Consider the following 25,220-nt stretch of genomic DNA (forward strand, 5'->3'; position numbering starts at 1 on the left):
TTTGCCCAGTCTCTTTCTTACGATGGAGTCATGGACGCTGACCTTAACTGAGGCAAGTGAGGCCTGCAGTTCTTTGGATCTTGTTGTGGGGTCTTTTGTGACTTAGATGAGTCGTTGCTGTGCTCTTGGGGTAATTTTGGTCGGCCGGCCAGCCACTCCCGGGAAGGTTCACCACTGTTCCAAGTTTTCGCCATTTGTAGATAATGGCTCTCACTGTGGTTCGCTGGAGTTCCAAAATTTTAGAAATGGCTTTTATAAGCTTTTCCAGACTGACAGATCTCAATTAATTTATTTCTCATTTGTTCCTGAATTTCTTTTTATCTTGGCATGATGTCTAGCTTTTGAGGATCTTTTGGTCCACTTCACTTTGTCAGGCAGGTCCTATTTAAGTGATTTCTTGATTGAGAACAGGTGTGGCTGTGATCAGGCCTGGGTGTGGCTAGAGAAATTGAACTCAGGTATGATAAACAACAGTTAAGTTATGTTTTAATTGGGGGGGGGCAAACACTTTTTCACATAGGGCCATGTAGGTTTGGATTTTTTTTCTCCTTTAATAACAAAAGCATTTATTTAAAAATTGCATTTTGTGTTTACTTGTGTTATCTTTGACTAATATTTAAATTTGTTTGATGATCTGAAACATTTAAGAGTGACAAGAAATAAGAAACACTTTTTCACGCCACTGTACATATATATTTTTTAATAAATTGTGCAATACCGAAATTGAATCAATAATCATAACCCAAAACTTATTTTCGCACACACATTGAAGCATGTGCGTAAGTTCACATTTAAAAGAAGTTGCTTTTTTGTCTCTTTTGTTTCTTGTCTCTTTTCATGGGTGTAATTCATGTTTACGGTACTGTCATAAAAACAAGTCTCACAAACACCTCTCTCTCTTTCTCTCTCTCTCTCTCTCTCTCTCTCTCTCTCTCTCCTCTCACAGAAACACACACACACACACACACACACACAGACCTTCTGAGCTGAGGAATATTCAGATCGGTCATGAATGGCTCTTGGGTCTTCAACTGATAAACAAACTACCTCAGTTTTGACTGAACATTCACAGAAAACACTGTGATGTGGGGTCTAGTACAAGGCCCAGGAGGTGTGCTAAAGGCAGTATTCTCTGTATTATAGGAAAGATGAGCCTCTCATTTTTAAGCTGTCATTTTTAGGTATAAATACTACATAGTGTTCCTTTAATTTTCCTTGCACTAGACCCAACATCCCCCTCCGCTGGGGCCATTTAAAGTGGAAAGGAAATTTTGAATAAGAAGCTGGCTCTAAGTAGACCAAATGCAAATGGAAATTACATTCATCTCAAATAGATCTCAACTCCCTATATACTGCATTACATTGGCCATAACACCATAAGTCACAGCATGTTTGACAGAAAGGAATCTATATTCAGTCAAACTGTCTGTATGACATTTGGTGCACTGTTTATTTGTAGAGGCTACAGCATGACCTCTGATGTGCACTATATTTGGAGACATGTTGAATCCTTTTTGTTCCAGCCAAAGGTTCTGATATTTTGTGTTAGTAGAAAACAAAAAAGAAGCAAGAAAATGTGGTTAGAGGGCTTATGAAATTAGCAATTTAGCATTAGCATAGTGTGAAGCATGAACTTGTGTGTGTTTGTGCATACAGGAATGTCAAGCAGAGGTACTTCACTTGCAGCAACAGAAGGATGAGCTATGTGCTCAGATTCGGGACCTCAGTGTTCCCTTGAACCTCAGCTCTGACTCTATCCCTGAGCTGAAGAAGCAACTGCGCGAACTGGAGAGCAGGGAGAAGGAACGGACCGAGGAGACTGTTAAAATGACTACAAGAATCCAGCAGCAGGAGCAGGTACAACTGCTAAATTTAAGCATAGAACAGGAGCCACTGTTGGGTGAACTGATCTGACAAAAGATTTACGCCTAAATACTTAATAAACTATGTATATTCAGTTATAAATGACATTATTTAAGGCTCAAGTAATGTTATATAACCGTATATAAACTAATGGTGGCGCTACTGCGAGGATAACTGCAGGAAAAGAAATTTGCGTGAACAGACAAATATTAATAATAATATAATAATTATAATAATGAAAATGGTGCATGTGTAATCAAAACATTTGCATAAATAATGCTTCTGGTTGGAAATTTGTCAAGTGGCCAGGCAATTATTCAAATTATTTCTAAATTTGTGAAAGACTAGCCTATTTAAAACCACCTCTCTTGTTATAATATACCATTATCATTTCAAATTTCTGTTGTCTAATAAAAACTAGGTCACGTAGGAAAAATTGGAAAATCTTACAACCCTTGACCAACCCTTTGTATTAATACTTTGATGTTGCAAGAAACAGAAATGGGGTATAATTTTACACAAAAAATTTGAAGACATTTTATCAGTTTAAGTCATTTAACTGATACTATGTTTGTGTTGAGAATTATATATGTATATACTTGTGTATGATGTTAATTTATTGTTTGCTTGTTGAAAGAAAAATGATACATTTTTGAACATTTGCCATATTTTATTTTTTGTATTTTTTTTTAAATTTCAACACAAAACAAATGAATTTGAATGTGCAGGCTTGAATTTTGAAAATTTTATTAACTACACAACTAACTACACTGTGGTTGTATCATTCCATAATTACATTTAAAATCTAATACAAAATGAAATATTTGATTTTTCTATAACTTTATTGACTTCTAATTATCCTCAGCGGTTCAGAGAGTTAGAAATATACTTGACATCTTCTTCTTTCTTGAAAGTAATGGGAATTTCTCCCAAATCGGCCTTTATGATGAAGAATGGCTGACTGCATTAATAAGACACTCTGGAATATTTCAAGCAAGCTCTATAGCATCCAGCAGTGCGAGTCTGATAACAAATCTAAAAACAGCAACAATAAATAGAGCTTTATGCTGTGCTTTGACACTTAATTGCGTTACTAAGCTAAAAAGCTTTAGAGATGGGAGTAAGCCGGCAGCCATGATGAGCTGCCTGCTGGGGTTTATGAGGTCGCTCCCTTCAGCAGACACAAACAGGATGACTCAGTGCTCCACTCTCTCTCTCTTTTTCTCTTACTTTTTCTCTCTGTCTGTTTCCCCAAGATGCATCTGCGCTTTGAGATGGAGATGGAGAGAATGAAGCAGATCCATCTGAAGGAGCTTGAGGACAAGGATGAGGAGCTGGAGGATGTTCAGAAGTCTTCACAGAGACGGGTGAGCAGTTAGGGAGGAGAGAGTTGGACATAAGAATTAAGTGTAGGGGAAAAGAGTTAACATACATTGTCCTGTGTAGCGCAGCAGGTAGTGTTGCAGTCACACAGCTCCAGGGTCCTGGAGGTTGTGGGTTCGAGTCCCGCTCCGGGTGACTGTCTGTGAAGAGTTGGTGTGTTCTCCCTGGGTCCGCGTGGGTTTCCTCCGGGTGCTCCGGTTTCTGCCCACAGTCCAAAAACACACGTTAGCAGGTGGATTGGCGACTCAAAAAGCATAGGTGTGTGTGTATTCCTGCCTTGCGCCCAATGATTCCAGGTCGGCTCTGGACCCACCGTGACCCTGAACTGGATAAGCGATTACAGATAATGAATGAATGTCCTGTGTAAGATATTGGGCATTTCATTCCCAGTCAAAATGGCCATTAACGTTAAGAACTAAAAACAATATAACATTTTCCGTTATTTAGTTTGTCCAACATTAGGGTTAGGGTTAGCTTTTATTACAGTTTAAATTCTTCTCAGCAGGCTTGCTATAACATTTTTTAAGAAATCAAGCGAGACATTGGTGGTGACCGAAATGGCTCCCTTAAACAGCAGTATTGTGCTGTTTAGTGAGGCACTATTTAATTATATATGCAGTGTTTAGAAACACAAGTGAATTTGGATAATTTAACTGTCTGATGGTTAGTAATAAACAAACTTGCAACGCATCCTGGTCCACATTCAGCTCAAGCAGTGGTAGTAATGATGTTTATTTTAAATTATTTGTGCACTGCCTTCACAATCATGCTTAAATTACACTTTAGGATTCACCCACTCATAGAAAAATGGTGACACATTCAATAGTGCCAAAACATGAATAGGGAGTCATTAACCATATAAAGCCAAACATATCAATATGATATGATACTTTAGATACTTTAGAGGTGGCTCTTTCATTATCTAATGAAGAGAAATACCAAAACAAGCTTCCATCCTTTTGGGGCGAGTGTTCTGAATTCTCTACTGAACTGTGACTGAAGTGGAAGCATTTCCATACATTTAGCAAAAAATTACAAAATTGTTGCTATCATCATGAAAACACAGGAGAAAATCTCAAGGCTACTTTTTTGCCGAACTGAATCTCCAGGTATGATTTGTATGATGTTACTTGTAGTAAAACTAAGCATTTTTATTCCATTGTATTCCTGTGTATTCTACCTGTCACATGCTCATTAATAATGATAAATATTCAGAAAATTCAATCTGTTCTTTACAGCAGCAAAAAACACATTTAGACAATTTTTCAAAGTATTTTTATGAAACAAAAATGTATTTTTAGCTTTCCAAAAGCCTTTGTGTGCAATGTGTGGGCTCAGTTGTGAGACAGATTCAGAAGAAGAATAAGATGATGATAAAGGTGAATGTGGGAGGTCTGTTGAATGACCTCATACCTCAAGCCAAGGTTCAGACTGTAACAGAAACAACTGTAGTTCTTCTAAATATGGAAACACGGTTGTGCAGATCAACAAAAAAGAGGCTTTGTGGTTTTGGTGTTTTATTACCACCAGTATATGAAATGTAAAAAGGTCAGAATGAACAACAGAGTACTCAGAGGTCAAGGACCTCTGGATCAATGTTTCTCATCGGTTTAATGTTGTTTTCCTGAAAAGTTCTGAAGAACAGAGGCAATCACTTGATATTGATTGTTTAATTTAAATTGATGAAAATTAAGAAAAAATGGTAAAAAAAAAAAAAAAGTCTGAAGAACTGTTATAATTGATGCAGATGCAAATGAAAGACCAATTAAAGAAAAGAAATACTGGTAAATGCCTATATATGATGCATTCGTCCATAGGTGTGAGTGAATGTGTGAGCATGTGTGTGTGTGTTGCCCTGTGAAGGACTGGCGCCCCCTGCAGGGTGTATTCCTGCCTTGCACCCAATGATTCTGGGTAGGCTCCGGTCCCACCGCAACCCTGAACTGGATAAGTGGTTATAGATAATGAATGAATGATGCATTCACTAATTATATGATCCAGAATGTATAAATGAACAACATTTAGATTTTTAGTTAAAGAGCCACATATTGTGTGATTTATTTTAATGTGTAGTTTTATTGTATTATTATTTTGTATGTCAGGCTTTAAAGGGTTAAAGCCATTCTTTTCATGCGTTCTTCCATCTCAAATTCAGTTTTTAGGGTTTCCCACAATCCAACATATCCCACTTTATAAATTAGGCTCCTCAGTCCAACAAAACCGCACACCATATTTTGGAGGTTGATGTCCAGGTTGGGTTCAAGTACAAATATTTTCAATTTTCTAGTTATTTTATTCTGTCAGAAATGGTTTTGTAAAAGCTAAACATCCATTTTCAGCCTTTTTGTTGTTTTTAGGATTATGAAGTATGCAAGAACTAAAACAGCGCTACTCTGCACAAAATAAACTGTGTAAATTTACATTCTGATATGATTTGACACCATAATTAATTTTGGTGGCTTTTTCATCATTTATTGTTACATTTTTCTTGCTTTTTCATTTGCTAACACTGAATATGGAATAATTTAATGGTTGTTTTGGCTTGAAATGGCAATATAATTTTATCCAATGCTGAGGGACCAGCCATTAAAAAAGCCCATTGATTAATAATAAAAAAAATAAACATAAATATCAGAAGCACATATTTTTGTTAACTGCACAATGTGCCTGACCTCATGTCTTATAGAGCTATAAAAGCAAGTGTGTGTTTGTGTTCAGCTCAGGCAGTTGGAAATGCAGCTGGAACAAGAATATGAAGAAAAGCAGATGGTGGTGCATGAGAAGCATGACTTGGAGGGATTGATTGCTACACTGTGTGAACAGGTAATGCAGCATAGATACACACACACACACACACAGGGGCATTGCACCAATGCCTGGACCCTTAGCTAATGCAATCTCTCTTGGCCCTATTCCCATCTATTTAAAACGTTTGAAAATAATTACAGCAGCTTTGTCTGAAAATGATTTCTCAGCTTATTTATTTTGACAATATTTAATTTAACTTGACACTAATTGCTTAGAAATGTAAATTTGGAGACTAGAGGGAAATTCTTAGTCCAGGCCCCTTGAAAGTTCCCACAATCCAGCTAAGCTTTATGTGGGATGTCAGTGGCACATATATTAACACACACACACACACACACACACACACACACACACACACACACAGACACACCATCTTTGCCATCCACCTAGGCTTAGCAAGCCTTAGTTATTAAAAACCAGACAAGGGTCATTTACTTTAAACTGCTGTGCAATCAAACACAGAGTTATGGCCAGTGTGGTGCTTATCTGTGTGTTAACCTGTCATTGCTCTGCTCCCTCCCATAACTGAGCCAGTTATAGATTGTGGCTGACCAGACCCTTCCCTTAAGCTTGTTTCTGCACCAATCACAATGCAATGCAAATCTTTATTACTCTGTTATTTTCCTCCGGCCGACCACAGTCCATTACTCCCCTGCCACTTTATTGCCCTGCATTTTATCATTGCCAGTCTGTCCAATGTATTCTGGAAACATTATCTAGGGACTTGCTCTCTCATCTAAGATTGAAATAAAGTGCACAGGCCCCAGTGAGCAAAATATTAAAGTTTGCACTGTGGAAGAATGCCCATGAAGTCTAAAATATTTAACTATGGATTCATACCAGTTGTCAATGCTTATTTAAAATTGTCCCCAATTTTTTTTAAAGAGGAAAAAAATGGCACATTTAATCCTCCACGGGCACTTCAAATCATGCCACACCATGATCAGAGCAGCATCCAGTCGTGCACACCAGGATTCACTGACCTTCATGTGTTTTTAAAGGATGTAGATAATGGAAAGTGACATGGCTGGCCTTCCTCTGGCCGGTCCACTTGAAGGTGAAGCGTCTGTGTGTGACAGAGAGGGCACTGCTATAGATTTGTGTCCCAGAACAAATGTACGCTGCAACGAAAGCAGACAGTCAGCTTTCGATAAAGCATGTAATACAAAGCAAAACCAATCCAGAACCCAAAACCAATTCCTCACAAATCAGTTCATTCCTGGAGCTGTGACAGCTCGCCAGGCATTGAGGATTCATGCTGTTTAGTACAGGCAGGGCAATGTTTATGATATCTCATGTCCTTGTATCTATTACTATTAGTTGCCCAAGGCTGTGTTTTCTAAGGCCTGGGAGAGTGTCATTTTTCTGTACTGCTCTGATGAGCCTTCAAAGAGGGAATGAAGTGACATTAAGACTCTCTGATAGTATATCAGACTGATAAGTAGACCATGAAGCCCAGACCAGGCTTGGATGATAAACAATATTATCATTACAGGGTTAACAGTTTTGAGCATATGTTTTTGACTTTATCATTTAATTTCTATTGCAAGTTTAACAGACGAAGACGAAGATATTTCTTTTAATTAAGTTAATGATGAAATATGCTAGGCAGCATGTTGGTGCAGCAGGTAGTGTCACAGTCACACAGCTCCAGGGACCTGCTCTGGGTCACTGTCTGTGAGGAATTTGGTGTGTTTTCCCTATGTCCGCGTGGGTTTCCTCCATGTGCTCCGGTTTCCTCCATGTGCTCCGGTTTCCTCCCATGGACCAAAAACACACATTGGCAGGTGGATTGGTGACTCAAAACGTGTCTGTAGGTGTGAGTGAATGTGTGAGTGTCTGTCGCCGTGTGAAGGACTGGCTCCCGCTCCAGGGTGTGGTCCCACCTTGCACTCGGTGATTCTGGGTAGGCTCCTGACCCATCGCGACCCTGAATTGGATAAGCGGTTACAGACAATGAATGAATGAATGAAATATGCTTGTTTACTTGTTTTTGCTAGGTCTCAAACTAATTGTTGCTGTACTGTAGCCTAAAGTTTAAGATACATTAGAATTTATAATAGTCACCCATTATCCATAGGTGTAAAATAATGTTAAGTCCTAATTTTTCAAAGGTTATTAATAATATTGGCCACTTTGGCTTAACAGATATGAATATTTGGTGACCAATACACATAGCAAAAATTTCCGGGTAGCACTCCATACGTTTTAGTTCATTATTAATAATAATGAATGTTTACACTAGTGGTACTTAATAAATTGAATGGACCTTAAGTGCAAATATTTACTTACCAACAAACAAATACACACACAATCAATTAGTCAAATTTTTTCCAATTATTCTCGATTTCACATATCACAGACTCCCTTTAATACTACCAGCTTTGGGAGGGCGGGAATCTGTCTAAATATCATGTGGTCTCTTTTCGGTTCTTGCAGTCCAATCACAGAATGTGTAAAACATTTTCCATGACAACAGTAAAAAATGTATAAAGGCTTAACTCTAACAATACACAATTTTTTTCTAGGGACATTTTAGTCCCAGAGGTAGATGCAATAATATAGTAACCCACAAAGGCATGATCTTGAATGTCCAGGGGAAAGGTGCACATCTAACTTTTTAAAGTAGAAAAATAATAATCCATAAAAATAAAGTAAAATAAAATTCCAGGAGTTGGTTCCAGGAACAGTTGGTGAGTGTACCAAACCTGTTAAAATAAAACTGGTAACTTATTTATGTTCATTTTTTCTCTCTCTCTCTTTCTACATGGTGTCTCAGGTGGGCCACAGAGACTTTGACGTGGAAAAGCGACTCCGGCGAGACCTGAAGCGTACTCATGCGTTACTCAGCGATGCGCAGCTGCTGCTGTCCACTGTCGAACAGCCAGGGCAAGGCCAGGCTCAGGGCAGCAAAGAGCAGCTGGAGAAACTGCACTGCCAGGTAGCCTCCAGTCAGCCTTCTCTGCACCACCAGCATCACTGATGGAGCTACCACTGCTCTCTATAGTACAGTCTCACAGCACTAATGTGTAGAGCCTCTGGTCAGTCAGAAAATAACATAGCTGCGCGGGTTTGGCGAGCTCTGTGTTTTTACATTCATGCCATGTGAAGATAACTGCCCTGTGGCCATCTCTGACAGCACATTAGACAAATTCAAAAGTCTCTAAAATCATTTTTCTGTCAGATTGTGTTTGTGCTGGTGTGAATGTTCAAATTCTCTATTCGAAAACTACATATGCAACAGTAACACAGTGGCAGTGCTAGAACCTGAATGGAACTGCTGCAGGAATGAAGAATTGAAGGAGCCAAATTAGCAGCGCCAGTTTATCTTAATTATATTAATTAACCTACGCAATTTAAAGGGATTTTGGCAGCAAGGCATGTCTATTTATTAACATATTTCTATGTATAACTATATTTCCATCACAAATAAGCATGAATCTTTTATTTATTATTCCATGTTTTGGGGCTTACAGCAGAGCTAAGAATGAATAGTGGCATTAGGATGGCTTATACGGTTAAATACTGTTTTGTTATATATAATTTATTGTGATTTTCCCCTTTATACAGCATTAAAATTGTTTCAATAGAAACCACTAATGAATATTAATAAAAACGCTGCAATGTGCAGATATGTTACAGGCACTACTAGATTCTACTAGAATAATCAAAGCAGTGTGACTGTAAGCATCAAAATGATATATCAAACATTGCTTTAGAGGAGATTTCAAAATATTGACACACACTGTTTCTCTGCATATTTTCCTTTCCCCATTTCACCCTGCTCTTCAATGGTCAGCCCCGTTATTATTTAAAATTCAATTTATGTAATATGTGTTATTTACTGTTTGATTTATGTGACATGGACCACATTCCTTGTTTCTAGCCACTCATGACCCAGAGACAACGCCAGAAGTGTCTTACATGGGCCAAGGAAAAAAAGTCTAGACTGTTGCTCAGTGTCCAAAGTCTTGTTTTCAGATGAAAATAAATTTTGCATTTCATTTGGAAATCAAAGTCCCAGAGTCTGGAGGAAGTGTGGAGAGGCACACAGTCCAAGCTGCTTGAGTCTAGTGTAAAGTTTCCACAATCAGCGATGCTTTGGGGAGTCATGTCATCTGCTGGTGTTGGTCCACTGTGTTATATCAAGGACTTGGCACCTGTCCACACTGCCAAAAGTACTAATACCTGGTTTAATAACCACAGTATCACTGTGCTTGATTGACCAGCAAACTCGCCTGACCCAAACTCCATAGAGAATCTATGGGATATTGTGAAGAGGAAGATGAGAGACACCAGACCCAACAATGCAGACAAGCTAAAGGCCACTATCAAAGAATCCTGGGCTTCCATAACACCCCAGCAGTGCCGCAGGCTGATTGTCTCCTTGAAGCAGTAATTCAAGCATTCGTACTTTTCAGTAGGCCAACATTTCTGTATTAATTTTTATTTTTAAAATTGTTCTTATAATATTAAAAAAAACCCAATTCCAATGAAGTTGGGACGTTGTGTAAAACATAAATAAAACAGAATACGATGATTTGCAAATCCTTTTCAACCTATATTCAATTGAATACACTACAAAGACAAGATATTTAATGTTCAAATGGATAAACTTTGTTGTTTTTTACAAATATTCACTCATTTTGAATTTGAGGCCTGCAACATGTTCCAAAAGGGTTGGGACAGGGGCATGTTTACCACTGTGTTACATCACCTTTCCTTTTAACAACACTCAATAAGCGTTTGAGAACTGAGGACACTAATTGTTGAAGCTTTGTTGGTGGAATACTTTCCCATTCTTGCTTGATGTACTTCAAATGTCCGGAGTCTCTGTTGTTGTATTTTGCGCTTCATAATGGGCCAGACATTTTCAATGGGAGACAGGTCTGGACTGTATTCTAATTTTATGAGATAATGACTTTTGGGGTTTCAAATAAATTAACTTTATAATGACATATATGTACATGGTGTATTGTGATATAGCCTAAAATATTCTAATATTATTTTATAGCACATTGCCAGCCCAAGCATAAATACATAAATTCATCCACAGTGAAACTCTCTCAAGCCAGGGTGATATGTAATGGCACAGTTAGTGGCACAATTAGTGTGGCATGACAGCATCAACACTAGACTTGCTGCATGCATGGGCAATAAAAACTCTGGCCAAGGTTAACTCTAGTAATAACTCTAGGCATAGTGAGGTTTAATTGCTCCATGGGTCTTGCATTGTAGTGAAGATAATCACTGTGAATCTTGCAAAATCTTCACAAATCTTGCATTGTAGTGTGTAGGTTATACAACAATCAGCCATAACATTATGACCACCTCCTTGTCTCTACACTCACTCAATTCTCATAGCTCCACTGACCACACAGGAGCACTTAAGTTCTACAATTACAAACTGTAGTCTATCTGTTGCTCTGCATACTTGGTTTGCCCCCTTTCTCTCTGTAACACTAAGGGGTTAAAAAACTCCAGCAGCACTGCTGCGTCTGATCCACTCTTATCAGTGAAACACACACTAACTGAACTACAGTTGGTAATTTCAGAACTACAAAGTGCTCCTGTGTCATCAGTGGAGCTGAGCGAATTGACAGTGAGTGTAGAAACAAGGTGGTCATAATGTTATGGTTGATCAGTGTATCTCAGTTGCAGCTACTCCAGACCATCTCACAATGTTATATAAGTTTTCTTGTTTTTCTTTTATTTTGTATTTACATTATAGAAGCTGTGTTTGCAAAGCTGAACAAGTATATCGACAACGTGTTTAGTTTCATGTATCAGAAATTGCTCATTTGAAAAGGTGTGTGCAGAATTTCTGACATATAGTGCATAAGGCATAGTAAATGGTGGGCTGAATTATTGGAGATAATCAAAAGTACCCAAATTTCTAGTAGTCTGTAGATCACAAATGAGTACTAGAGGCTCACATTTGCCACACTGTTATCACTGATGCTGTTACTGCTGTTGTTGTAGAGTTGTTTTTGATTCTATGAACATGTGTGTGTGTATGTGTGTGTGCACTAGCTGGAGGACAGTGAGGCACGGCGCCTGGAGGCTGAGAGCATTCAGAAGACTCTGACCATGGAGCTGGAGAATGCTCAAATGGAGCTGGAGAGCATCTGCAAAAACAAAAGCCTGGTAAGGTGTCAGTATGCCACTTATATCCAGGGACTGCAACAACACAGAGAAAGAAAGCCCAGAAAAGGTGTTGCCTTTCACTTACATCTTTCTCTCATCTCTCAGGTGGATGAGCAGTTGGCTCATCTGCAGTATGAGAAGACTGATCTGCTGAAGAGGCTGGAGGAGGACCAGGAGGACCTCAATGAACTCATGAAGAAACACAAAGCCCTTATTGCTCAGGTGAATGCCTAAAAACTTACAAACAAACTAAACTTAAGCCACGTACAAACAACAGTCATTATTTTTCCTCAAACATCCTATTCCACCTTAAAAGACTTTGAGCCTCTGTTCGAAAACAAACCAGAGAGAATGCATAATGCACATGCAGTGTATTTCATACCGGGGGTTATTCTGAAGCTGTGTATCTGAAGATCCAACAGCTTATGTAGGGTTTTAGTATTATTTATTTATTTATTTATTTATTTGCAGTCGTCCAGTGACATTACTCAGATTCGGGAGCTGCAGAGTGAGCTGGAAGAAGTGAAGAAGGAACGACATAGCCTTCAAGAACAGGTGGGGAGATCAGATGAATGTGAGACGTGAGTGCACTGAGATACTGAACAGCTTCAGCATTACAGTAAAAGTAAACATCATTAGATATACACCTGTGTGTCCAGGATACTAATGTATTCTTGGGAATCTAGATGTTGATGCCTCCCTCTGCTTGGCTCTCTTCAGCTGCAGACAAGTACAGCACGTGTACAGTTCTTGGAGTCGTCCACGGTGGCGCGCAGCATTGTGAGCAAGCAGGAGGCACGTGTCTGTGACCTGGAAAACAAGCTGGAGTTCCAGAGAGGACAGGTCAAGAGGTTTGAGGTTAGTTTGGACATGAGTAAAAACCCCTCTCTCACTTTGCTTTAGATATATTTACACCAAGTGTGACTCATTAGACCCTGAGATATATCTACACTTTGTAGATTTACTATATCTCACTTGCTGTGAGATGTGTGTAGTATCCTCTACCATACACTGAACAATCACTGGATTAGGAACACCTACCTTGTATACTCACTGTCCTTTTTATCAGCTCCACTGACCATACCGGAGCACCTAGTAGTTCTACAATTAGAGCTAGTGGACGTACCACACAAACTATAGAGAAACAGATGAGCTACTGTCTCTGATTTTACATCTACGAGGTGGACCAACGAGGGAACTTGACAGCAGACATGGGGACTCGAGTTTTAGACTCAGACTTGAGTCGCGCCTAAGTTGCTCAAACTGACTTCAAACTCAACTTGAGACTCGTCTTCAAATGACTCAGACTCGACATGGACTCGAGATTTGGGACTCGTGAACAATCTTTGTGTAATATAATTAAGGGCTTGAGCACAAAGTGATTCAAACCCTATTTTCAGTTTATTATTTATTATTATCATTTTTCTTTTTCTGCCTTAAAACGCATCGCACAGCCCAAACTGTAAGGCCTAAAGACTTGGTCAATAGGTAGTAGTCGGTCTCGCTACTCAGGCACAAAATATCAGCCCGATTGGCCTCAAGGGGGCGCTACAGCGAAGGAAGAAGCTTTCATTAAAAGATTTTCCACCCCTTGTGTCATAGAGACGAAAATTTGCGCATGCGCACAGCCACAGATATCAGCGCTGACCACTGCGGCGAGTTCACCCGCTGTAGCTGAGCCTTTTGTGGTTAAATTTGGTTATGAAATATACTTCTTTATTAATAATTATTGTTTCAGTTTTACTGGATTTTATTTATAGTAGTACATGGACTAAGCCTGTAGGCTGCTTATTTGTTTGTAATTATCTGATTAATTCAGCAGACTACTGTTTATTTTACTGTGCTGTCTGCAGAAAAGCACAACCCACCTAATTAAAGGTACTATATTCTTATACTTGCTTGTACTTTTTATTAAAAATAAACAACAAATAATGTCCACTCGCAGTGGCGTAGCCCAAACTAGTGAAACTCAATACTTGAGACTCGGACTTGAAAAAATGACTCGTGAACATCTCTGGTTGACAGTGAATGGATACAGTGTTTAAAAACTTGAACGGGACTGCTGTGTCTGATCCATTCACTCCAGTGGAACACACACTAACACACCACTACCTCGTCAGTGTCACCGCAGTGCTGAGAATGATCTGCCACCCACTGCTGAATCACTGCTCTTTTTTGGGGTTCTGATGATGTATCATGCTCTTGAAGGGTCATCCTGTTTTGCAAGGGAAGATTTTAAACACTATTCCCTGTAACTCGGTTCCAAGGATGATACTTGGAAACAAGGGGTAGCCGTGAAAATAAGAAATGGGCTTCATATATAAAATTAGACCAGCAACATAAACCTTGCACAAGGGGGTGTTTGTGCACATATTCATTTTATGTTTATGTGCCTGTTCAAATTCAGGTTAGGCTGGCCATAAGTAGGTAGGTCATAGATAAACACACAAGCTTATCTAGAATGAAGTCTCAGGACCCATCATTTCAGGGTGAAACCCCTAGAGAAAAACAAAAACACTACAAAAAGCAATCTAAGATTAAATAAATACATTGAGTTCCTTGAAATCACTGATGATTTTTAGGTTGTTTAATGCAAGTTATGGATCAGGGAAAATACTATTTGGAAACAGTAACAGTTCACAGTCACTGCGTCAAAACAGAATTTTAACGCAGTACTTACTGAGTTTTCCTGAAAGACCTGTTTAGCTGAAGATTAAGCAGGGGGGTCTTAATCAACGAGGCTGTAGATGTCTAGGCTAAAATTTCCTTTGCTTTTCTTAGATTTAAAGGCTTTGTTTTTTTTCTTTTTTTGTCGTGAGGTAAATCAGGCTTGTGCTGTAGAAATACACCACAGTTGGGGTTGGGTAACACACACACATCATGTTCACAGCAGATTATTTTCATCCTGATGCACTGGCTGTGTGTTTTTGTGTATGTAGGTCTTGGTTCTGCGTCTGAGGGATAGCGTGGTAAGGCTAGGTGAAGAGCTGGAGCAGTCGGCTCAGGCTGAAGCCAGAGAGAGGGAGAATGCCCGCTATTACCAGCAGAGACTCGCAGACATGAAGCTGGAGATGGAGGATCTGAGTCTCAGACAGCAGGAGAACAGCCGTCGTCGTATAGAGCTGGTAACCAACCCACAAGCACAAATACATTGTCATGATAACAGATAAAAATGAGCTATTAACAAGTGTTCTAAATATTTACATGTTAACACACGGAATTAAATGCATCACAAACACAAACACGGAGCTTCTGTTTCGTCTTCTACCTCACTTAATCCCTCCTGGTTTGAGCCACAAGCTGCTATGTATGTGTTAATTTTCTCTTTTAAAGCTTCTGTGTCTGATGCTAAAGACAAATTTTTACTCAGCAAATTAAGAGATTCTAATTCAAAAATGACAAAGCTACACCGAAATATTATAATATATATATATACATTTTTATAGACTGACAGCCCTAATATTATCATAATGTTATATACCAGAAACATAGACATGCATTTATTTGACCGTGTACAACATACAACAAAATGTGTCTTTGTCATTCATTTAACCAATCTGTCGTAGTAAACACACACACACACACTATGTAAGTGTACTATGCAAACACACACCTAGAGCACAGCCATCCCAGCCCCAGAGAAGCACTTGGGGGGCTTAGGTCCTTTGCTCAAGGGCACCTCAACTGTGGACTGGGGGAGGAGACAGCATTGTTCCTTCACTTAAAGTCCCAAGCCCACTTTTCTAAAACAGTAGTCCATAGCTGCCCTCAAAAACAATTTGGAGGAAAATTTGATTGCTCAAATGATGCTCTTTAATGGTTCAGGAGAATAAAATGCCTGAGGGGAAATAGCAATAGACCAAAAGGTAACTTTTGTGGCAAAGGTGTGTGAGGTTCATCCGTGTGTTATTTGACTGAAATCTCTACTAAAACTTAAGATAAATCATGTGTGCTGTTCCTGGGGTTTTTGCTCAGGAGAAATATCTGAGCAGCAGGAGACAGAAGCTAAAAGTATTCTTTGTATTTCCATGGGAGAAACTCTAGGAGAAACTACAGAGATACATAGGGTATCTTTGATTTTGGGAAAATGGCATTTTCTATGGGTATAACACAAAAAATAAAACAATACACCGATTATTGAAATTGAGTGATATTTTTTTCTGATAGACTGATATTTTCCTGTCTTGCAGCCAGTGATTGAAGCTAGATTCCAGACCCTTCATGACCCTGACCTGGATAAAAATATTACAGTTTCAGTAACATACGTGAAGGTCACACATTCAACAAAATCTCAAACAAGAAGCATCACTGTGCATGAAGGAATATATATATATATATATACACATTTATAACTGCAATATAAAACTAAAAAATGTGTTCCGTATTTCAAAGAGAACAAACTTCTGTGCATTCAAGACAAATTAGAAACTTGATTCACATACAGGAAACATTTTTTTTTCAATTTAAAATAAATAATTAACTAATTTATTCATTCGTTCGTTCATTCATTATTTCTTTCGTTCATTTCTGTAACTATTCATCCAGTTCAGGTTTGCAGTGGCCATGGTGCCTACCTGGAATCACTATGTGCAAGGCAGGAACACACAATGAAAGAAGTGGCAGTTCTTCACAGGGCTTCAGACACTCATACATTTTGACACTTTGAATTAAGAATAAAATTAACAACGTGTGTTTGGACTGTGGGGGGAAACTCATGTAGACACAGAGAAGCACAGCACTCCTCAAAGACAGTCAAAGCAGGGTTTTAAACCACAGCATTTATTTATATAAATAGAAATTTAGAGTTCTAAATCTTTTATCACACTGAAGAAAACAAAGGTTTCATTATATTTTTCAACACACACACACACACAGATTTGTGCTTCAATGCTCAGCTGCTCTGTTATACCGCAGTGCTTCACTATAGAACACCAGGACCGCAAAGGATTGCAATTGTCAAAGGGCATGAAATGTTTAAGTGGAAATAGCTGTCTACTGGAAATGGAGGCGACAATTGAATGAATCCAAATGTAATGTCTATAGTGCTATCCATAAACGTTAGCCTGAGAAATCAAATATGACTTTGTTTAGGAAGTCAAATTTTTAATTTTAATTTGCTTTATATTTCTGTGATTATTCACCTAATTTTGGGTGAACATAAAGTTGATGCTAATGACCTTAATAAAAAAATAAAACACTTTTATATTTTTTTTATAAAATTCTGAGGAAAATTCTCACCATTTGCTAGCTTTAGAGTCTATTTGTGTGCTAAAAATGGATCTAATGGATTTCCAAAGCCCCAGTGTCAGTAAAAAATAAAAACAACCTGCCTCAGTCCGGTATGCTAGGCAGCCTTACTCACTTTGACTTAACTATACAATATATACTTTGCAATTAATTGTATTTTTTAAAATAAATTATGATTATAATACAGTATAATTATGAAATATATTCATTAATATATATTTACAAACAAGGGACAGCACATTGGAGCAATGGATAGTGTTGTTGTCACACAGCCGCATGGTCCTGGTGTTGTGGGTTTTAATCCTACTTTGGGCGACTGTCTTTGAGGAATGGGTGTGTTCTCCTTGTATCTGAGTGGGTTTCCTCCAGGTTGCTGCCCTCCTATGTACATGCAAAGATTGAACATTTTGTGAGAGCTCCTTAAAACATTTAGAGCCTTGCCTGCTTGAAAAGGGGTGCTTTGAATCTAGGCTAAACAAGAAAGTCAGACAAATAAAAAGTCTTTAGTTTTTTTCCTCTTTAAAAATAACTGAAAAAAATAAGTTTTTGCATTGTGATTTGCACTGCAGCTCTGGATGTAAGACTTTCACTCATTGGTGTGTTCAAATGCTTCCTTTACTTTGAACTGTCAGGCACTAGTGCCCTTAAGACAAATGTATGCATATCCTCATGTCACTTGGTACACTTCACCTTACCTGGCATACTTGAGAGTGGGGCATATTATTGCAGGGAAGAAAATATTGAAAGCCCTGAGATAAACTGTAAATATTCATAATTTAACATGAGGAAGGAGGCTCTCAGACACCTGCCTGCGTGTAATATAATTTGACCTCAGTGCCTACAGTGGAAGGAGATTCAATATTACGAATATTAGCTACACAAGTATTGATGCTTACTGCATGCATAAACAGCAGGACGCATTTCTTCCAAGTGCTAACATACTGAGACTGTTTTTACATACGTGCACATACACAGAGACACACACACACACGTTCTGAAGCACTCCAGGTTATTGGTTGTGAAAGTGGGGGCACTGGAGATGCGGTTGTCATGGAGATGAGAGGAGTGGAATGGGATTTGTTGTATCAATAACCTTGAGGAGACAATAGGAATTAATCATAGGCAGACAGTGGCTGGCCAATACAGGAGAACCAGGCCTGGAGATTGAACAAAGAAAATGGCAAGATGAATTATTAAATCAATCATTGCCTGCTCTCTTCCTGTGTAATTACAGTGATCAAGAATAGCCATGAGCGAGGCTTAGTTAATGAACTAATACACAAGCTATTTATATGTTAAACTGAAACATAATAATATTTTCATACCATTAAGTGACAGAACAGAAAACCAGGGTAATCTTGATAATGAAAAGACGATTTAACCTTGTCATGACTTAATGTCGAGCTAAAAAAAGTACTAATGCCAAAATATTTATTGCAGATTTCTCTGATATCTGTCAAGTCTGCTAAAATGCTTTGCTCTTAAACAGAATATCATTAAATTGTCATGCATTTGTCTTTCATTTAAAAAAAAACAAAAAAATCTTTCAGTATTTGTTTTATTTTTCTTTGCTTGAGCCCTGGCTCACTTCGTATTTGTGTATGGGATGTCACTTGCTGTCTGGAGATTTGATCTGTTCTTATCCTTGCCCAGGAAATGCAAGTGGAGGAGCTTAGTGCAGTGAGACAGACTCTACAAGCTGATCTGGAGACATCAATCCGACGTATTGCTGATCTACAGGCTGCCCTGGAGGAGGTGGATTCCAGTGATGAAAGTGACACTGAAAGGTATGACCTTTCTAAAAAGTAGCAGCAGGAAAATGCATTGAAAGAACTGAGCTGATGTATGTTTTTTTTTTGTCTTTTATTATTAGAAAATGCTAATTAATTAAAGAGAATAGGGAAGTATGTTTTTTTTTCCACAGTCAACCCCAGCCACATCCTTTAGCTTGAAAAACACAGGCTCAGGTTGGACTGTTTCTTCGCCTGAGGTCTGAAGTTTTTACTTGGTTGAACCAAAGCCATTTTCAGTTGTTCCAATTCCACTTCACTTGTGAAGAAATTTTCCACCCTCTAAATATCTAGGCACAGTTGTCACAGTGGTTTTGTAACAGCAAATCCTCAGTCCTCCTTTTAGCATTAGTGAGAACCTCTGCAGTCCCAAGCAGTTGCAGAATTCTTATGAGCTCCTGTGCAATAGAAATGAACATCACCACCACAGAACAAAATAACAATGAAAGGAAAATTATTTTCTTCCCTTAGTTTCAAATAAAAGAGTTTTTCATTATAAACTACTTTGAAAAGTGTGCCTTTCGATCCACAATCTGTATGACCTATCCATACAAACCAAGCTGCAAACCAAGCTATTCTAATTTTACTAGTTTGCATTTTCACTTATTGAAGACTGCTATTTGAATATACATAAAACATAGCAGCCACACAGATGACTCAGGTCATCTCATATCATCACTGTCTGAGCAAAACTTACCCTTTTCCAAAATGGCCACTTATTGTCTATTCCATGGGTTGTACGCTACTTTTTGCAATGGATTGTGGGGTTATTGAGTGCACTGAAAAATGTCCGCCATGTTTTTGAACACTACTACAAAATGGTGGAAGCTAAATATTATATATTATTATATAATATTTATATATTATATAATAATATATTGTGAATAGTGTACATTTTCAAAAATTTTAAGACATTTTGTGGGATTTTTTGTGCATTCATCATGAAATGGCAGCATATTCATACAACAAAAAATAAAGCTGAAGGATGCAGGCTATTAAAAAAAGAATGGCAATGTGATTAGCTTGTTTAAAAAGCCATTGCTGTATGATATTACAGGATAACCACTGAATTATGTTGTAGATTCTCTTGAGCGGTGGGTATGAAACTGAATACGTAACAGTGTAAGGGGTCTAATAAAAACTTTTTATTATTAAATATTGGACTTCTTACAATGTGGGGTACAGTGCAACTTCCCTGCATTCCTGATAATTATTGGTTTCACACACTTTTGATTTCTTCTTTTGGTAACAACAATATGAAAGTTCTCTTCTTTTACCATACTTCTCTTCAGAGTTCCCTGACTCTCACAGTCCCCCCAAACCCCCCCCCCCCCCCTCGCCTTGCTCACTGTCTCTTGTTTCTTGTTACACAGTGTACAGACGGCTGTGGAGTCCTTCACTAGAAAGAGAGATATGTAAGCACTTCTGCCCTTGCCCTCTCTGCTGCCCTCCTGTCAACCTGCTCTGCTTTTTCTGTGTGTCTGTGTGTGTGTATGCATCCCCCCCTTCAGTGTTCTGTGTGTGGCAATGATGGTGTGAATGTGGGCTCAGATATACCAGCTCTGGTTGCGTAACATAGATTAACTTCACCTGAAAGTCAGTGCTCGGCTGAAAGTGCACTATATCCGACAGCAGCATACAGGCTGTCTCCACGGATATGAGTGTGCAGTGTTCGTAAGGAAGACTTAATGAGGGGAAACTTTTTTTTACTGCCACTTGACAGAATGACAGTAAGGGGTGTCACTATACGCATGTTATCATTTGGAAATTTCAATACATGTGGTGGGATGATATGAGTTATGAACTAAATATCATTATAACACAGTCAGTTTTAGATAAATTAGCTTTGGATGATCAAATATACAAGCTGTATTGCTAATAAGGGTGGGCGATATTGTCCTAAAATAATATCATGATATTTCAGGGTATATTTGCGATAATGATATTCTGGTGATATGAGAAATTTCTTAAATATACTTTATATTTAATTTTTTTTTTATCTCAAGAAAACACTATTGCATTTTTAACAAAACAAATGTGAAAGTTTTATTTTAGAATAATGGAATAGATTCAAGCATTAAGTAGAATAAAATTTTAAAAAATCATATTGCATATGTAACACATATATCTACCACACAACTAACGTGCAGAAAATTTAGTGCACACATATAAACAGCTAACAATTCTACGACCAATATTTCTAAGTCTAGAGATATACCTGCTGTTAACTGTGTGTTCGCATACGCATGATTGCTGCCTCATTTATCCTGCGTCTGTTTGGTGTGTTGGTTTTACATGTCTTCAGAAAATAAATGCTAAGTGCAAGTGACCAACAGCATGACAATGGCAGAAAGTTTTGAAGAAGCGTCAGAGTCAAGTCCGTAATTTCCCCTATCTTTCTCTGATCTGCCCTCTAGTGGAACCCTCCAGTTACAAACGTAGCACATAGGCAAGTATGTGAACAGTTATGTTCATGACACAGCCAATTGTCTACATTAAATTATGGCCAAAGAGAAAGTATATCTCTAGCCTTAAAGCTTCACAGTAAAAAAAAAAGAACAAATAAAAAAACAGATGCTCTGCTGAGTCATTGTAGTCTGTCTGCTTGGGTTAGAGCTCATTGACTCTTGGCATTCTTGACTTTCCTTGTACTCAACTGGGTTGTTCTGCTTGATGTGGTGAAACAGATTAGTTGTTTTCTGCCTTTTGTTGTTACAGGTTTCTTGCATATCTTACATATTGGTGCTTCTGATATTTTGTAACAAAACCACATCCACAAGACTTGAGTCACACCCTTGTTTGGAACACACTCCTCTGCCTCAGAGCAACTTTCTGCCATATTGTTGATGCGCTTAAATGACTCATATTCTTCATTAACTGCATGATGTCATTACATAACCAAGTCAGAAGTTTGTCATTATCAGGATATGGATATTTTTATCTTTTAAAAAATATCAGTAATATCACGAATGAAGCAGAGAGAGCAAGTCTTAGCTGGAACATTTGTCTGTGCATTTGTGTTAAACCAATTTTGTCTTAATACCTTACTTTAATACCTTAAAATTGCAAGCTTGTCTATTAGCAGTGAGAGGAGAACAGCAATTTAGTATCAAACTAATTACCGAATACGAATGAAAGAAACTTCATAGGGATATTTAAGGCTGTCCTTGGTCGTAGAGAATCCTGAGCTTGGTTGTAGAGAATGTGGCATGTTTTCCAAAGCACTAGAGTGTTAAGATGAACAAATTAGCATATACTCAGGGCTGCCAACTCTCCCGCTTGGCCATGAGACCCAGCCAAACTTTGGCATTTTGTCCTGTGAATATTGAAATTCTATCCAACATTAAGCTCATTGCTGAATCCCAGTATCTGAAAATTGAGCAATTTGCTGATTGGTTGGTATCAGGCAGTTGTAATTTCTGATTGGAGAGAGGTTCTGCTCATTGTACATTGCTGAAATGTCTTACCCATAACTCTACTAAGTTAAAACATTGATTAATGTTTTATTTCATTTTTGGATCAACAAACATTTCTTTAGTGATTACAGTCTCCATTTATTACAAAAAATATGTAAGCCTCTGTATATTCCATGAACAATTGTGAGTGGTATTACTGAAACTTGGAAGTGTTTACAACAATATAGCAACAAAATGGAGGAACATGTAATGCCACAATGCAAAGTCACTTAGTGCTGAGGCACACAGTGAGTAAAAGTCACGAATGCTCTGCTAACTCAATAACTGCAGAGTTCCAAACCTGCTGTTATCGCTGCAAAAGGAGGACCTGCGAATTTAGAAGGGGATGTCATAAAAGCTCCTCTAAGTGTAATGTGTAGCTATATTTCTCAACATTTTTGTCTATATAGTGTACATTAGGGATGGGCAGTATCCTCATTTTTCAAACCTTCATACCCTCTCAAAAATATTAATACAGTATATTGTATAGGGAGACCAGATCATCTGAGATGGTGAAAAGGGGGGAGGGGGGGAGGTTGATGAGCTCTTGCCCCTCGCTGCCGTTGTATGCTTAGCTGAACCGATGTGTGCTTTTAGGTCCTTTACACCTTTATTTGCTACACAAAACATGGGAATTTCTTTTTTAATTCATCCGAGAACTTACATTTACGTTTCGGCATAGCTGCTCGAGATGAGGGTAGATACATGAGCTTTGCCTGAGGTAAACAAGGACTACTGACGTGCAGACTGACCAATTAAATGTTTACAGAGAAGGTTATCGACCAATAACGGTAGCTCTACAGTCAGACCGTCCAATCAGAAGATTTTATGTTACTTTACCACGCCCCCTTCTCACTCAAGCGAACCAATCGGAGTAGGGGAGGGCAGGACTTTGTGAACGAAACGCTTCTCAAAATTCTATGTAAGCTCTAGAAAAACAAAATCCCAGACGTTTGTGAAATTCCAAGTCTAAAAAAGAGGACATGTCCGGGTAAAAGAGGACGTCTGGTCACCCTAATATTGTATTAATATGGGGTCGGAGTGGGGGGTACACTGTTGTGCTGCGTAGGCCTCATATCTGTGAGTGTGGGTCAAGTGAAATGTTTTTGACGCTCATTTCGAAAAGTTTCAGCTCAGCACAGCCTGACAGTGCACACAGATACATATGCTGATAAAAAAAAAACAGTTTCAGAGAGAGCATATTTCAGCGACTGCTGTTGGAAGAACAGAAAATAAGCTAAATAAGACAGGCTCTACACCAGAGACGATTGCTCTAAAATAAGTGATCAAATATATACTGTTGTGCGTACATGTCATTGATTAAATATGCACTACAACGCGCTCAACTTTTGTTCAGAATCAGCTTCTTATCACTGGTAAAGACGCGGCTTTCCTCTCAATCATTCCCGGAGCTTCAGTGCTTTAAACAGTGTGGATGCTGAGCGTCCACAGAGTTCAATAGCAAAGCAGCGAAGTGCAACGAAGCCATTGGATAAATGCTGGGCTTTGTCCCGCCCATCGGACGCTCAGCGTCTCTGGGGGTCTATGGGGCAGTGGGCTGGCCTCGGCTGGCCCGGGCGCTCAGCTTCTGCATGATGATTGGATGATCTGTCTGAGGCTGAATCCCTTTTTAATTGACAGCGATCCTTTGGTGTAAAGATCTGTGGGAGCATTAAAATTTCATTCTGTTCTGAGTTGAACCAGAGACTTTCCAAAACCTCTTAGCTGCATTTTCTTTGTTAAAAACGACTAGCGTCAAATCGAGCTTCTATTTCTGGTGGTTATTTTGTAGCTGCTTGTGTTTGGAGACTGACTTCTATCACTCTTTCTGACTTCTATCGCAGTTTCTGTCCAGCGGGTGCTGCTGAGCCCCTCCATCGTCGCAAAGCACTCACAGGCGGACACACTTCACATGGGCCAAGGCCGTTTAAGCAGCCTAGCACTGCTGGCCTTTGAGAGGACACTAGTCAAGTCCCTGGAAAATATGCCTTGTTGGTACAACAGGGTCACAGATCATTTTCTTGAAAAGGAACGGAGGGTAGAATTTACGTATAAATAAACCGACACATTTTATGATGTAGGTCGAAATTGAGCTTCCCCTCCTTGAAAGACCAGCATCCGCCACTGCTCTACACTGTTTAGAAGCATAGCTGGTCAGCTAACAGGCACTTGGTTTAGCACATCACAGCAGATGATTTTCCAACGAACTGAGGCTCAAAACACACATATTTAGAGGATAAAGCCTCATACCTTGTGAGAATTGTTTTCTGAGTATTTTAACTGCTTTCAGCTTCCTTAATCTCTCTTTTAACCCAAACTCAGTGCTGAACTCAACTCTGGTGGGCTACTCGTTTTGTTTTGTTTTTGTTTTCAGAAAGTGACATCACTAGTCAGTGAGCTCCTATAGCGCCCCCTCCCTGTGGCTCTCTTAAATGCACAAAACTTTTAGGTCTTATACGGATCAGAAACTGGACACACCACACACGTTATATTTTTTAAATACCACCCTCATTTGAGATACTGTCCA

At 38.7% G+C, this 25,220-nt stretch overlaps 1 protein-coding gene across 1 annotated transcript in view; it reads left to right on the plus strand.

The window, feature by feature from the left end:
* The window catches only part of LOC136674824 (unconventional myosin-XVIIIb-like), a 71,560-nt gene that overhangs the window by 41,482 nt on the left and 4,858 nt on the right, over nucleotides 1-25,220 (plus strand). Inside the window, exons 30-40 of the mRNA XM_066651080.1 lie at nucleotides 1,657-1,857; nucleotides 3,120-3,230; nucleotides 5,965-6,069; nucleotides 8,834-8,995; nucleotides 12,088-12,201; nucleotides 12,307-12,423; nucleotides 12,673-12,756; nucleotides 12,922-13,059; nucleotides 15,141-15,326; nucleotides 19,102-19,235; nucleotides 20,612-20,653. Of these exons, the coding sequence (XP_066507177.1) occupies nucleotides 1,657-1,857; nucleotides 3,120-3,230; nucleotides 5,965-6,069; nucleotides 8,834-8,995; nucleotides 12,088-12,201; nucleotides 12,307-12,423; nucleotides 12,673-12,756; nucleotides 12,922-13,059; nucleotides 15,141-15,326; nucleotides 19,102-19,235; nucleotides 20,612-20,653 (1,394 nt within the window). The remainder of the gene's footprint in view (nucleotides 1-1,656; nucleotides 1,858-3,119; nucleotides 3,231-5,964; nucleotides 6,070-8,833; nucleotides 8,996-12,087; nucleotides 12,202-12,306; nucleotides 12,424-12,672; nucleotides 12,757-12,921; nucleotides 13,060-15,140; nucleotides 15,327-19,101; nucleotides 19,236-20,611; nucleotides 20,654-25,220) is intronic.

The sequence above is a fragment of the Hoplias malabaricus genome, chromosome 18 (assembly GCF_029633855.1).
Source record: "Hoplias malabaricus isolate fHopMal1 chromosome 18, fHopMal1.hap1, whole genome shotgun sequence".
Lineage (NCBI taxonomy): Eukaryota > Metazoa > Chordata > Actinopteri > Characiformes > Erythrinidae > Hoplias > Hoplias malabaricus.